We start from the raw sequence: 15,505 nt of genomic DNA, 5'->3' as shown, positions 1-15,505 counted from the left end.
AAGTAGTTTAGATAGTGCAACTGCAATGAAAGCTACACGTATGAGTTTGAGGCAGAGTTGACTCTAGTACAGTACAGAAAAGCAGAGACCTTGACAAGACCCGTACCTGCTCTCTACACTGGGAGAGCTATCACACCAGCTGCTAGTACAAAAGCAACACTGGGATACATTGGTAGTAGTGTCAAAAAAATATTCTGCTTCATACTTCTTATTTGGCACAAACTGCAATCGGTCAATGTCTACCCACACGAGATTATGGAGTTAGACACAAAAGACTGTTTCTGTCGTATTTTGTTACGTTGCTGCACTCAGGATCCTAGCTTTCTTACTAACATCTTCACTGGTGTACTGTTAATCTTGAACATCATTCAAGCAGATGCTTTGTTCTGTCCTCTTCCCCTGCCTAACTCCGGTGTCGATGTCCAACTAAACTCAAATATGCTTTGAAATTTTTTCATTTAATTAATATAATACACACCAAGAATGCCTGACTGCAACAGATCACACAAAGATCTGGATCTTGCCATCAATTAGTTACATTACAAACTTAGCTATGACTGATGTGGTCAATTTATTGCATTCCAGGCAGTTGATCCCAGACCAAGACCTTGGACTGCTCCGCTTTTTACAACGCTAGTCAGAGTCAATAATGAATTTTTTTAGGCCTTCCCATTCTTGCTCTGCCATTCAGCACTAGCAGCAAGAATCAAGCTTACTCCAAGTAATAAAAAACCCACAAAACACAGACATTCGTGTTTGCTGTTTCAATCCAGGAGGGATCTGCAATGCAAGTTTAAAAAGGAAAACTATTTTCTGTTGGAATTGTGAGAAGTGAGCAAGAGCCATAATGGAAACCAGCTCTCCCCTGGCGAAGGGGAAGATGAGGGAAAAAAGCTAAAGAATCCGATGCTACAATTAAGGGATGAACAACTGGCATTTTAGGAAATGGGGCTTATAAACCAAGAGGCTGGGTAGTAAAATGGCAGATGAAGTTCAGTGGACATAGGTAACAAATGACGGACAAGGGAAAGACCATCTAACTTCACATTCACAGAAACAGACTCCTACCACTATGACTCAGAAGCTAAATCTTGATGGTAGCCGTTTCATCGAGATACCACCTCAGCACTCACCAGCTATCAGAAAGCAAATCAAGTGCTAGGCATTGTTAGTACAGGAATAAAGAACAAAACCGCAAGATACCATGACAGTGCCTGAATCCTGAATGGCACATGCAGTTCTGGTCCCCAAATCTCAAAGGGAATCTGAAGATCCAGACAAGGCACAAGAGGAGATCCCGGAATGTGACTACACCAGCATTTTGGCTCAGATGAGAAATGCACTTTTGAAACTCATCTCCCAATCACTGCTGCTTCGCACACTGTGATTCTCATCTCAGAGCCTTCCTGGGCCACATGAGCTGGATTCTCTGAGTGAATCCAAACAAGGAAACCGCCACACTAAATGATAACTAGCACCCCGTCCAAAGGGCTAGGCTAAAATCAGCTGATGCAAGCTTCTGTGAAACGCAGACAAGCAACGCAGACAAGCACAGGCATAGAGTCCTAATTTACTCTACAAATCCCATCCTAATGCACCATGCTGTCTGATAATGAGGGCACAGCCAAAGCTGAGAGGAGGTGTTGAACGTCTTGTTTATGGCAAGCACCTAATAAAACCAGGACACTTCATTCTGGGGAAGATAAGACCAAAGTCTCCTACATGATATGGCTCCGAAACAACATAAGTGGCTTAGAAAAGGATGAGCAAAGAGTAACTGCTCAAGGTCTATTTCCTAAACGAGATGGAGGAAACATCCAACAGAACAGGCAGAAGGTTGTTCTGCTTCAAAAGAAAAGGAGATGTTTCTTGACACAGCACCTATTTAAGCAGGAGAACTCCTTGCTAATGAAGATTACGGATGCTGTAAGTTTATAAGGGTTTAGAAAGATACCATATAGATTCATTGGGGAAAAGTCCATCAAGAGCCATTAAACGCAGTCAGCAATGCTAGCTCTGGAAGTATCTGAGCTGCAGACTGCTAGCACGTGGGGGATACTTTGGAGAAGTAAAACTACACACCTCCCTTGTTACTGTCCTCTTTCTTGTAGGCATCCGCTATTGACCACTGTCGAGACAGGATATTGGCCTTGATGTACAAAATTCAGCGTGACCAAGTCAGGCTACTCTTGAAAGTGGCAGGATAGGTGTGCCAGATGGAAAAGGAAATAAAACACACACCAACTTAAGAAGCGGGGATACAAACTTCTGTAACAAACTACTGAACAAGCAACTCTTGCCCTTCTTTTCGGGGCACAATCACAGGCTTCATCACCATACCAGTGGATGCAGCGGGGGTCAAGACATCCTACAATTCAGTTTATTACTGAAAACCGTTAGTCAGGTAGAACTTCTGCCACACACTGTAACACAGCCTGCAACACTTGCAGACTTACAGACCCTTGGGGACAGGCCCAGAGAGACAGTTAAACTATGGGTCCAAAGCACTAAACTTTGAATTACAAACTATCTAGGAAACAGCCTTTTTATTGCCAGAGATCTGAAAGGAAACCCAAAAGCTAGAGGAAGTCACTAAAACAGAAGGCATTTAAAAGCAAAAGGGAATCTGCCTCAAGACATTCCCCTGCTTCAACCTTTGCAGTGTATTCCTCATCCAATCTGCTCTCTGAATTTTTTACACTTGGCCATAAATACCTCTTACTCTAGCACTCAGATAAGATTTATGATGCACTGCAAGCGCTGTGCAATTAACAGATTTAATGCCTGATTCATTTCCTTCTTCAAAGGGAGGCTGGAGAGAAGCACAACAGGAGATGGCTGGGTACTGTAGCTGTGGGTATATCATACATATACATGATATGACATTTCCTCTACCACTACTGTAAGTCAGCACATCCCTACTCTTCCTGTATCAAACCTTTTTCACTGTTTAGATTCCCAACTATTATTCATTCTTCAGCTTAACCATTGAGGAGGTTTTTTCTACCCTCAGTATGGATTTTTTTTTTTTTTTTTTTTTTTTTTTACACACCATCCCACATTTTCACCATAATTTATCAATTGCTTTTTCCACTCCATTTCACTGAATTTCTAATCTCATTTCCCCCAACTACACTGTCTACAATCATAACATAGCAGTGACTTTAAAAAATTCAGTATGCTCCACTAATTTCACAATGTGTTAAAAGAGATAACACAGGGAATACATTCTTTCCATCTCAGCATGATTACTTTAACTCACATATCAGAGACAACAGTACACAGCCGAGGAGGAGGACAGGCATTTCTACAAAAGGAAGTCAGAGCTCTGCAATCTTACACAGGTATTGACCAACTTTCAATGAGAGAAATGCCACCAACTCTTATGTGCAAGACCAAGCATTTACCTCTTCCACCAAATGCTAATTAAAAATGTGGGTGTTTCATTCTGAATCATGCCAATAGGGCTTCATCCAATCCAGCAACACATTTATTTGAGGGATTATTACAGATGCACCATATACTAATAAAACACCCTGCTCTGAAAGGAATTTTAAATGGCACAACATAGCGGCTTGCTTCCCAGCTGCAGTCTTAAGTTCTATATAATGTCAATGCTGAGCGCAAGCTACTTTCACAAGCAATTAAGACAGACTACATGAAGTACCTAGCTCAGCCCGCAGGCTATATAAGACTTGGCTTTCAGTTTTGTTCAATTACTTTGTCCTTGTCTTTGGTAAACAGAAATCCTTGTTTTACTTTCTCTTTACCACACACTGCATCTGTTCTCCAAATTATACCACCCTAATCTGCACATGGCAGCCTTCGGATCAATTTTACTCTACGCTGAAGTAGTTTTCACCAAAAGATTTGAAGGTAAGATACAGAACACAGCGATGTTCCTAAATAAATTCTACTGTCTAAAAAAAAAAACAAAAGGTATCTCTGAACTCAGTTTTACCTCAAACATGCTCAAAAGCATAAATAAAGGCTTCGCCTCATACCATTAAATTCCTTCAGCCAATTTTACTTACCACAGTGCCACAAGCAATGTAGTTGGCTTACGTTATTGCCATTTCCGCAACTTTTCATCTGAAATCAACTTTAACCATATTCAAGTTTAAAGATTCAGACTATGTCTAGTCTTTATGATACCCCAACCGCATCTCTCGACACCACAAGAGCTATTCAGATTAAAACCCACTGGGATAAGAACAAAGAGGTAACAAAAGGGAGGGAAGTCAAATATCGTATCATGATGCACTCAAACGCAGAATTTCATCCGCATGACATGACACTTACTCCAACCGTAGAAATGCTCTCAAGCTTCAAATACTGTGTGCACATTAAATGCCTAACCACTGGAAGAAAACTGCTCAGAGTCCAATATTTACACCAAACTGTTCTCAGGATTTCTTACTAAACATTTAACTTCATACATCACCTCTACTCAAACTGAGTAACAACCGTAATTAACTTGATTCTGAGAATCTATGCCTTTAGCTAAAAAGATGACACAGTTAAACTTTCCAAGCTTCAACAGAAGTGAAGTAGTACTACGTTCTCCATAAGCCAAGTTACCTTATGCGAACCGAGGCGGAAAACCAGACTAATTCTATTGAATTTCTATACAAACCAATATTAACAGTCATAAAATAGCAACAGTGCCAAAGGGTTAACACTTTGTGATGATAATAGTTGCTTGAAAGACTAGAGATCAATTTTAAGATAAATATCACTGATGATTTAAGTATGTTTGATCCTGCCTCCTGACAAACCTTTCGGGACTACTAGTTACTGTTCAAATTCTGTTCGGGAACAGAACAAACCAGCTTCGAGACACACAGCTTCGATTCCACATTTTAGATAACCACATGGAGTTTAAAACCACACAAACTAGACAAACAGAATAGAAAATACTCACATTCCCCATGTATTCTGAAAGTAGATCCTGCAAGGCCTGTCGCACTGCATTACACTCGGCAACTATACGTTCCCTTCGGTCATCACGTGTGCAGGATGAATCAGCCATCAGGGCTGCTCCGCTAATGATGCTCTCCAGGCGCTCTTCCAGGGAAGGCCTAAAACGTTCTTCACTGAAGGTCGATGGATCCACAATAATTTGTTTCTAGTAAAATAAAGGTTTTAGAAATTAGTAATCAGACCAAGCAGTAAGTTGCTGTTAAGTCATCAAGACAAGCAATGTTTACAGCAAACCCCTGATCAGGCATGAAAGGCAAACACCGCACAATTTTGGCACTGAGGATGATTTTCATGAGTAGTTTCATAAAATTACTAAAAGGTTCCCCAGCAGATTACGTTGCTAGTCATTTCTTGTGCTGCTTTGACAGCTAAACAAAACTTGGCCACAGGAAGCTTCGTTACATGAATGGCAAAAATCAAATGTGCCAGCACAAATAAGGTTCCGAGTACAGAACTCCTCTTAACTACATGTCAATCCGGACATGCCGTCACTAGTTAACTTGTCAGAAATAATTATCCCATCATGAACAAAAAAACCAAGGAAAACAAACGTCCAAAATTAGCCCTATATATAGTGCTCCGCTGTCTAGTTCATCCAGTCTTTCTTCTCTTCGCCGTTATGCAGTTAAATACAACTGTATTCTCAAAAATTCTCAAAGTGAAACATCAACACGAAAGTTTCAAACAGCACAGAAATCAACTTCTTCATGGCAGAAAACTATCACAGGTTTACCTTGACAGAGTATTACTAAGCATAGCTCATACTGAGACACTTACAGCTATAACAGCAGTACCGATGTATCCACTTTTCAAGGGGTCAATACCACCACCCACAGAAGTCCACCAGGAAGAAGCAGCATAGTGTTTATCACCTTGTGAGTACTTTCAGGTGGTTTATTTAAACAGGTTTGCAATTTATTAAGGAAAAAATCATTTGGCCACTTCAAGGTTTGGTGGTTTGTTTAGATTTGGGTGGGTGATAGGACAAGAGGAAATGGCCTGAAGTTGCGCCAGGGGAGGTTCAGGCTGGTTACGAGAAAAAATGTCTTTCCGGAGAGAGTGGTGAAGCGCTGGAAGAGGCTGCCCAGGGAGGTGGTGGAGTCACCATCCCTGGAGGTGTTCAAGGAACATGTGGACGTGGCCCTGCGGGACATGGTTTAGTGGTCATGGTGGGGTTGGGGTGATGGTTGGACTTGATGATCTTGCAGGTCTTTTCCAACTTGAATGACTCTGATTCTTCGCACTATGGGGGCAGGAGGGGAGGCTCTTGCTAATTCTTTATAAAAGAAGCCCCAAAGTTTTTTGGAATGGGAGTTTTCACAATCAGTTTGTAAGCCAGCTAACTTCAACAGCAACGTCACAACCACCACTACTCCTGTCAGCCAGCACATTTCGTCTCCCTACGGAGTAACCACGCAGCCTTCGCGACAGGATTAGAACATGGCACGTGTTCTCCAACACGCTCTTCATTTTTCCTGAAACTTTTAGCTGTGCAGATAATACAATGGTAGTATGCTACAACTCCAGAACTGCACCATCAAAAACAGAAATAATGATTATCTTGTTATCTTCTGGTAGACATTTAATATTTTACTATCACAGTAAAAACACTGGAGTATGGGGGTACGCGTGTGCAAAGCCTCTATTACAAGAACGCAATAACACTCAAACGTTAGCAGGAAATGAAGTGCAGGGATAACATCTGCCAAGAACCTGAACACATTTGTTTTGTCAGTCTCCTTTGGCAGGAATGAGATGAGAAAGCTATCGCACACAACGTGCATTGAAGCTGGCCTGCTGAACAAGCCCTGCTACTAGAGAGCCTCACAAAGCAGAGCTAAAAGCTCAAAAGCTCCATGTGAACCACAACACTCAAAAAAAGTCTCCGGCCGTACATTAGAGAGTTCATATAGTAAAATATGGCCATCTATCAGAAATCACATTAAATGGATTGAACTAGATTAGCCAATCCATGAACTTGAACTGAATTGCTTCCTCAATTCTACGTACCTAAGTCCGTCCTTAATATTGTGTGCTGTTACAGGACCTGCCTTTCCCTCCCACAGGTACCTGCTCAAACCTACGATCCCTTGGGTGCTAGCCTGAGACACGTTCTTAAGACTTACATAGCTGAACAGACAGCTGATAGAATTTAAGAAAAGCAGACTTAAAACTGAAATCATAGTCACAAAGATCAAGACAATCACGACATCCTCTTGTTACCCAAGAGATTACATCAAAAGGCTTCACAGCGGGCACAGGGAGAACTAAAACAGTACTTTATCCTGCTTAAAGAAACATGGCAGAGAAAGTAATGTAGGGGAGGAACAAGAGTAGTAAGAGCAAAAAGGAGAAGGTGAACAATATCTGGCAGAAAAAAAAAAGTGTTAAACACCTTTTGAGCGATGGCTTTGCAATATTAAAGTTTTAGAGGTAAGTTAGTGCCACGGTGTTTAAAATTCAGAGGCTAAATCAGTGGTAGACACAGAATACTGGCTTCAAAAGGAAAGTGTTCTCAGTAAAAATGCATGTCTATCCTCAGTAACTTACTGAATGCAAGATAAAGAATACGACACATCAGTACAACACATCAGTGTGAAATGACTTCTTTCCCAACCAAAGATCATATTAAACTTCCCACTTCATGTTCCTCTCAATAGGTAGTTTGGGCAATTCCAAATACATCGTTCACTTTTAATAAGTCATTTCTGTCACCTACAAGAATGCATTACATAAATATATTATGAAATAATCAATTTCAAATAAACCAAGGGCTTACATCTAATGTAGCAGCAGGCTAAGTGCTATTTCAGAGCTAGTTTAGCTTGACAGTCTTCAATGACTAAGAACTGCATACATAACTTTCTATGTTCCATCAATCCTAGTTTGGAAAAAGACTTTTTAAAAAATAAAAGCCTGCTTCACCTGGGACTTGCTGTATTTCAGTAGAAAATTAAGGCAATATAAACAAAAGCAAGCTGTTGCTAGTAAATCAGGTGAACAAACACAAGAGTTGGAGTTATCACTTTTTTTTTTTTATACAAAGGGTTCAAAACTTACATCAAAGTTGTTCAGAGCGTAAGCCAGCTCTCCACCTCCACCCTGCTGCTGGGCAGCATCATCTGATGCAGTTGCCTGAGCTGCGTTTGAGATGCCCGTGACGGCCTGCTGAAGCTGTTTGTAGATCAAGTCCCTGTTAGCTTTGTACGCAGCTACATCAGGGTGCTGCAGGCAGGCCTGGGATGCTGTATAAAGAATGGGAACGTTCTTCTGCAGAATTCCTCTGGCTGCTGCCATTTGATCACGGTGACCCACATCTTTCAATTCCTGTTAGGAAAATTAAAGAAAAAAGCATTTGAGAACACTCCCCACATTTAACATTCATACACTGTCTCCCTGCATCTTCAAAAAAAAAAAGGCAGGTTCTTTGCCTAGTATGCTCAAATCTAACTTATCTTCTGATTGAGTATCCCTATTCTTAAGGGCTCAACACAACAGCTTCATAAAGAAAAAGAAAAGAAGTACTGTAGGGCAAGTCACAACTCCACAATTCAAAAATCTGAGGTTGGAATTTTGTTCCTCGCCACAGTAGAAGGACCAGCATTTTGAAAGCTGGTAACACCTGTAAATCAGGTGGACACAGAAGTTGTGAGCACACATTTTTCTCCCCACTCCTTCCAGTTTGCATTACATCTACGGAATCACAAAGAAACCTAAATCCTCAAAACAGGATACCTTACATTTTTAGATAATTTAAGAACCAACCTAGTTTTTAACGATCAAACGAACAAGAGGCTTCCCCTGCAATCTTGTCTTGTAGTTGCACATCAGAAGCAAGATCTTCTTTAATTTAAACTCCAAGACTCACAACCAGAATGCTTTCTTTAATCACACCTAGAAGATGGAGTTTACTCTCCTCAAGAGACTCGGGTACTTAATTTTAGAAGAACAAATGTACCATCTCATTCAACTTCTTGTTCATGAGACGAAATTAATCCAATGACTATAATTACTGCTAATTTAAGATTAGCGAGTGAGTCCATAGGTCTTTTCCAAACACTCACTGCTGCAATTCTCTAAAGCCCATCACCTTCTATTTTGGAATAGAAGCACTATGAATAGATAAAGCTTCTGAGTCCAGCACGAGCAGTAAGTTTATAAAAGGAAGAATGAACACAGTTATCAGCACTATGAATGTTTTGAAGTTACCTCTTAAATCTTACCAAGAGGTGATGAAAATGAAGAAGTGGGCTGCTTTACCGCAAAAAGGAAAAAATCTGACAGACTCTTCAAAATTAATGGGTAATATGTGACCTCTAGGATGCAGACTAAGCAGGGAGGGCACTCCAAGCAGGCTTACAGATTTATAGATTTAGTACAACCACTTCCCATAGTGTGGGACAATCCATCACCAAGCAGTTTAAAAACATTTATTGCATTGCCATCACAACCCTACTCCCATTTACTGCAATCAGATTTTAGATACATAACCAACTGGCAACCGCTTTTAAACTGTATCCAGTTTATTTTCAAAGATGAATCTGCAAAAGAACCAGGCAGTGTCAGAGGTGCATAAGCAGTTTTGGTTTGTACATAGCAGAACAAACAAAAAATGCTCTACAAGAATTACGCTATTTCTGATAAATGGGACTGCCCGCACCTCTGAGTTCTTTTGAAAACTTACCTACACAAGAATGAGTCATAACAGTGCTATTGAACAAAACAAATTTTACACACAATTTAAGGTTAAGCACAAGCTATCTAAACACAGAACATACACATAACAAACAGGACTTTAAGCCCCTTCTCAAATGGGCATTTCAGTGCAAGCCTAACCAGCATCGCCGCTGACTTTCTTGGAAAGATTTGTAATTCTGTGCCCAGCCATGACTTTTGCTCCCTGTTTAAATGGAAACGTTCAGTCTGCCTGTGCGAACCACAAAGGCAGCGTGGTCTAGTGGTGAGTGCACCAGGAACCCAGTCACATTTCAATTCTCTTTCCTTAACCACACCCGCGCTGCCTCAAAATGGGAAGTGCAAGTCTTGGGAAGCAGCATTTCATTAAGGTACTAAAGCGTTAACATAAACAAATGCTACTAGAACGAATTCATCAGAAGGAGTACACTACAGCTGAGCAGACTTTCTGCTTACCAGGCAAGCTCAAATCTCCTAAACACGGTGGATTGCAACACAAAAGGAGTTAGCAATAAAAATAAGTTAAAAAAAGTAAAAAGAAAGTATTAGCAGCAATGGGTACTGTCCAACAGCAGCAAGGCTGCCTTATTTACTTATTTTGGAAAAAAAAAAAAGAAGAAATAATATACAGAAGAAAGAGCTGCCATCACTATACCTGTTGTCTTTTGGCTGCCATTATGTTAAGCTTGTCCACTTCTGGTTTGAGAGCTTTGTACTGGATACCCAAATCCTGCTCTGTGCCAGCATTTCTTAGTTTCAAGATACCTTCTTCCACCTAAAAAGAATATATATTCACATTATTTTTCCAAAGTAATACAGTCCACAGTTCAGGAAGTAATTCAGAATGTACTTCATAGCAGACAGAGAAAGCAATCTTCCTCTGCCCCCTTTTATTTTTTGGAGAGAGATACTTCAAAGGCTAATGGTACTCAAGGTTTAACTAATACTTCATAGTCACCAGCTACCGGAGACAGCCAAATACATTTGAAAGAGCATGAAGGAGCCCAGGGCCCTGGCAGAGCTGCAGCACTGGCTGAAGGGCACGAGGAAAGTCCTCAAAGCCCTGCCGCAAAAACGGGCCCAGTATCAAATCTCATCTCGTTTCAAATTCTGTACAAACCACCCACCCTCTTGCTTGTGGGAAGAAAAGGCTTCCTCAAATATTCCACATTCATTTTATTTAGTCTACTGAAGCTACTCATTCCTAGTAGCTACAAGGGAGTACCAGTTATAAGAAAGCCAAATTACTTCTTTAAGATGGAAAAAGCTGGTTATCACCTGCAGTTGCAGACCATAGTGCATTTAGTTTCAACACTAGAAGCTCAGATTAAAGTGCAACACAGTGTCAATAAGCTACTGACACTGAGCGTAAAAACAAGTGACAAACATCCACTGCACCCATTTTGCTCAGAGGAAAAACTCTAAAAACCTCCCTGCTGCAGAAGCGAGCCGCTGACAGTGCACACACCAGGGTGCACACACCGGGGTCGGCGCACACGCGCGAAATAAAGTCCCTTGACAGAGCGCGCCTGGTGTGCCAGGCACCGCAAAGTGAATCACAGCAAAGAACTACACTTACTACTTTAAGTTGAACAAGCAACTTGTAGACATCTGCCATGTCAGCCAAAATCAGCAGTCGGGTAACGGCAGAGAGGAGGGCACGCGCCGCTCGGACCATGTTCCCTCGTTTCACAGAGGAGCAGGGGTCATCTGCAAACTCCCCCGAAGCGCTCTTCATCAAATCACCTGCACACGGGGAGAAGATGGTCTGACTTGAACATCACACAGCATTTCTTAAGGGGCTGTAAGGATTCCTGGGCAAGCCAATTTAGAGTCTTGAAAACAAAACGCGTTTGCTTAAATACAGCGAGTAATTAAGACTGCATGTAGCTACCTCTAAGTACGGTTACTACATGGTATCAGGGTAAAGTGGCTTGTGCGGGGAGGAAGGGCTGGGAAATAACACTTTGGTCCTTATTTCCAGTTGCACAGGTGTTTTAACACGCCAGAATCCTCTGGAGAGGCAAATTCAGCATGCCTTCGCTATTACATTCAGGACTGCAATTATTTCACAAACTACAATGCTTTCAAAGCTTAAGCAAAAGCTTTGATTTGTGCGCATGTAGGAGTTAAGCAGAAAGCAGCAGAAAGTACTGTAAACACACAAGGAAACGCCACAGCTCATGGGACTGTAAACAACTCGGAGCGATGAGCTGGCTGGATATGCCCTGGTTTGCATTCAAAGCAAGGCACCACTCAGTAAAACGCTTCAACGTTTCATAGCCTGTGGGTCTGCATCTGGTGCAGGAGGAAAGGATTTGGGTTTCAGATGGTAACAATGCAATTGGTTAACTATGAAAAGCAAAGACCACTTTACACAGCTAGAGAAATTCCTCCAGAAGGCATTCGGAAAGCATAAAAGTAAAGTCTGCGTATAGTCAGAGGAGTAAATTTTGGATTTCTCCCCCCACTTTCTGGGGTAGCATTTTGCTCCCACTACCACAGTTCCTACACAGCAGCAAGTTTTGGAATCCACATTATTATTCTTAGATCTCTTTGTATTTCAGAAACATTTGGTGAACAGCTAGGATTTCGTTTAGAAAACAGTAGGTACTCAAGACCAAAGATTTGCAGGCAGCTGGAGATGACCAGAAAGCAGGCGAACTGCGTCATAACTGACTGATGTGTCAGAGGCTTCCCAAACCTGTATGAAAGTGTCCATATGGCCAAATACCAAAACAAAAATAGCACGTCTCAGGTAAGAAGAGAACCTCAAACAGTGCTTCACAAGTGAAAGGTGACAGTAACTCTCGAGCCCACTACCAAATGGGGCCAGGTGAGATTTGCACCAAAATCGCAAGATGATGCAGAGGCATCACCCTGCCGACGGCTTGCCTGCTCCCACAGCTAGGCAATCAGTGCAGCGTAGCCCCAGTATGGGAAGTGTTTCAATTTTAACAACTTTTTTTTTTAAAATACTATTTTAACTACTCAAAAAGACCTACAACTGGAGCGTCTGGGGTTAACCATCCACCTACTTACCATTAAGCAATTAATATCTTGCCCTGGAGGAGTTTCTAGAACCCAAGCACTCTACACCTTCATAGCTAAATACAGCCCAAACACAGCTGCCAGCCTGTCCAAGCAACTACATCAAGCTACTCAATTTTGCTCAAATGCTCCCTCCTATCTAACACCCTTCCATCATCTTAAATAATACGACGAAGAGTGCCATACAACATTTGAAGATAAAAATTATGCTACTTCAGTACTGTGACATATGAAAAAAAGCTTCTGTCCAAGTACAGACCAGCTATAAATATCAACCTAAAGCTATCCCTTACCCCACTTTTTGAGGAACACAACTCATTACTTTAACAAGTGTTAAGACCCTCAGATTACCAGATGGGTGAAAGACAATGCATCTCCAATGCTGAAAAGCTGCAACCAGCCATGAGATTATAAAACCCCTACATAGCTGACAAGACCCTTTCTTTATTCCTTTTGGAAGAGGCTAATAATAGTGAAATTCATGTCACCACTGCAAGTATGAAATCTATTAACAATCTCAGGATTTAAGGATATACGCCAGAAACAAAATTCACTACAAATATTTCCTCCCTTGTTTACTTATATGTAAAATTCCCACATTTCCATATGCCAAAAGAGAGGCATGTTGTTTTATTTCCTATTTAAACAACTTAGAGAGGTGGCCGCTCACTTCATCTGAACCTCAAAAATTGCTAACAAGGTTAAAAACCAACGTTATCCTCTACCCCTCTCTTAAATTGCAACCTTACAAGCCAGTCCTGAAATAAAATGCTATTCCTTTTTATTTTAACAAGAGGCTTTAAAAGATTTAGTGAGTTTCAGACAGCTTGTCAGGGTGTCAGAAGATAACCAGCTTCCCAGAATTAAAGGAAGATTATATTTAAAGTTGTTGCATATATATATTTTTCTGCAAATTCAAGAAAGCTGGCTTTCAGACTTATTTTACAAAGAAAAAGCAACATGGGATAGTTATTTTAGCTTGATTCAAAGGGTAAGAGGGAACTCTGCTCTGACCTAAGCATGCAGGTACTGCATTATGCGTGCGCATTAGCAGTTCAAATTGGATCCAACATAATCTCCTCATTTTCAAATTTGAGCCAGAGGTAACAGAGCAAGTTTGAAAGCAGGATTTCAAGAGTTAAAAGACATACACAGCAGAAGAGTCAGACTATGAGACTCAGATTACACAGCTGGTACAAATTCTTATGAATAATCTGTTTTTCCAATATAACCTTAGATTTTCACTAGATATTACAAGGGAAAGATAATAAAATAGGGTTGAGAAAAGAAGAGGCAATGGTAGCCATACTATGATCTTGTCAATAAAGCACTAAGAATTCAATTAAATCTAATGGAACAAAGCCCATTTCAGAAATAGTAAGATTTTAGTCCATCAAAAGAAAATTACCATTTTCTAGTCTCATTCCCACCATGCCCACAGGGTCTGACAGCACTTTCAGACAGCACTATTAATCCTCCTCAGCAGTGCGGTACACGATGACCAGGACAGAGAGGGCTTTCTTTACACGAACACTGATGGGGACGGGAAAGCGGCAGAGAAGACAGGCAAGGCAAGGAATACCTAGGACACACATAGGCACTGATGCTTTTTTTTTCTCCAAGCTAGAAACTCACACCCACACATCACCTTGTGCCCTTCAGCACCTTCAAGTTCAAAGCCCGTCTCCAGGCTGCTTTGCTGGCAGTATTAGAAATACATAGATTGCCGTCGGGCCATACCTCTACCTGCTCATGACACACTATCACAGTTCCCTAGAAGTTGCCTATTCCCCACCAAATGAAGACAAGCACGAAATCAGAGTTTCAAGACTCTACTATTCTGGATACTGAAGTCCCATCTTACCACTAATGCCACCTTCAATGTCCACCATGAGTGTCACAACTGGCTGCCCTTGCTTTCTACTATAAAGGACAAGACCCTGTATCTCTTTTTGCCCTATCAACATAGAAGTTGATACTTATGGCAACAAAAGCTTCTGTTAATTCCTTAGCCCTGTCTTCAATTAAATCCATATACTGCCTACAACACTCTTCCTACAGTTTGCGAAGAGCTGTCTCAGAGCTCCTTTAGGTTATGGCTTTTCAAAGATCTCAAGTCCTTGGCTGGAGAATTACTTTTAATACAAGTGGTACACTCCTAAAACATTTTTCTTGCAGGAAAACAACCAAGAACTCTTTGCACCCTTCCAAGAAATTAAGCTAACTGGCCACCACAGAATTTTAAAGTTGAGTTTTCCAAGAAGAATTCAGTGTTTAACTTCCAGTTACTCCGCAACTGGCCTCCTTCTGTTCCTTGGAAATCCTTAAGCTGTCTATCTCGTGTGAAGAAGCACAGTTGAAAAAAAACATTTTAACCTTTCATAATTTGCCTCACTGTTCAGTTTTGGAGAAAGCTTCACTCAGAAAACACAGGGTGGAAAGACACCACACTGAATCAGCAGGTTCACTCCCCTGCGTTTACAACCATGAAACACGATCACAGTCCACAGGATTCACAAGAGCATTCATCCATTCTCTTACCTCAAACCCTATGCACAGGCTTAAGCTTTTTAATTTTAAGCTTTAATTTTTGGTCTTTCATGTAAAATTACCATAGTAAGAAACACAAAGAGTAAGAGCATAGCTAATACCATGGATCCTCACACTAACATACAGATATATAGAGGCAGTGAACTGCGGTCATCAGTACTCCAGGAAAACAGGAATAGCCTGGTCAGCCTGACCCGAAAGAAATTTCCTTTTTGACCTCGGAGTT

The 15,505-nt window shown here is 41.1% G+C and overlaps 1 protein-coding gene across 1 annotated transcript in view; it reads right to left on the bottom strand.

The window, feature by feature from the left end:
• CTNNA1 (catenin alpha 1) overlaps positions 1 to 15,505 on the bottom strand; it is a 121,371-nt gene that overhangs the window by 82,436 nt on the left and 23,430 nt on the right. The window contains exons 4-7 of the mRNA XM_059825178.1: positions 11,258 to 11,424; positions 10,334 to 10,453; positions 8,044 to 8,310; positions 4,925 to 5,128 (exon numbers count right to left, since the gene is read on the bottom strand). Of these exons, the coding sequence (XP_059681161.1) occupies positions 4,925 to 5,128; positions 8,044 to 8,310; positions 10,334 to 10,453; positions 11,258 to 11,424 (758 nt within the window). The remainder of the gene's footprint in view (positions 1 to 4,924; positions 5,129 to 8,043; positions 8,311 to 10,333; positions 10,454 to 11,257; positions 11,425 to 15,505) is intronic.

The sequence above is a fragment of the Gavia stellata genome, chromosome 16 (genome assembly GCF_030936135.1).
Source record: "Gavia stellata isolate bGavSte3 chromosome 16, bGavSte3.hap2, whole genome shotgun sequence".
Classification (NCBI taxonomy): domain Eukaryota; kingdom Metazoa; phylum Chordata; class Aves; order Gaviiformes; family Gaviidae; genus Gavia; species Gavia stellata.
The sequence above is the reverse complement of the archived record's forward strand: the minus strand, read 5'-3'. Positions and strand labels throughout refer to the sequence as shown.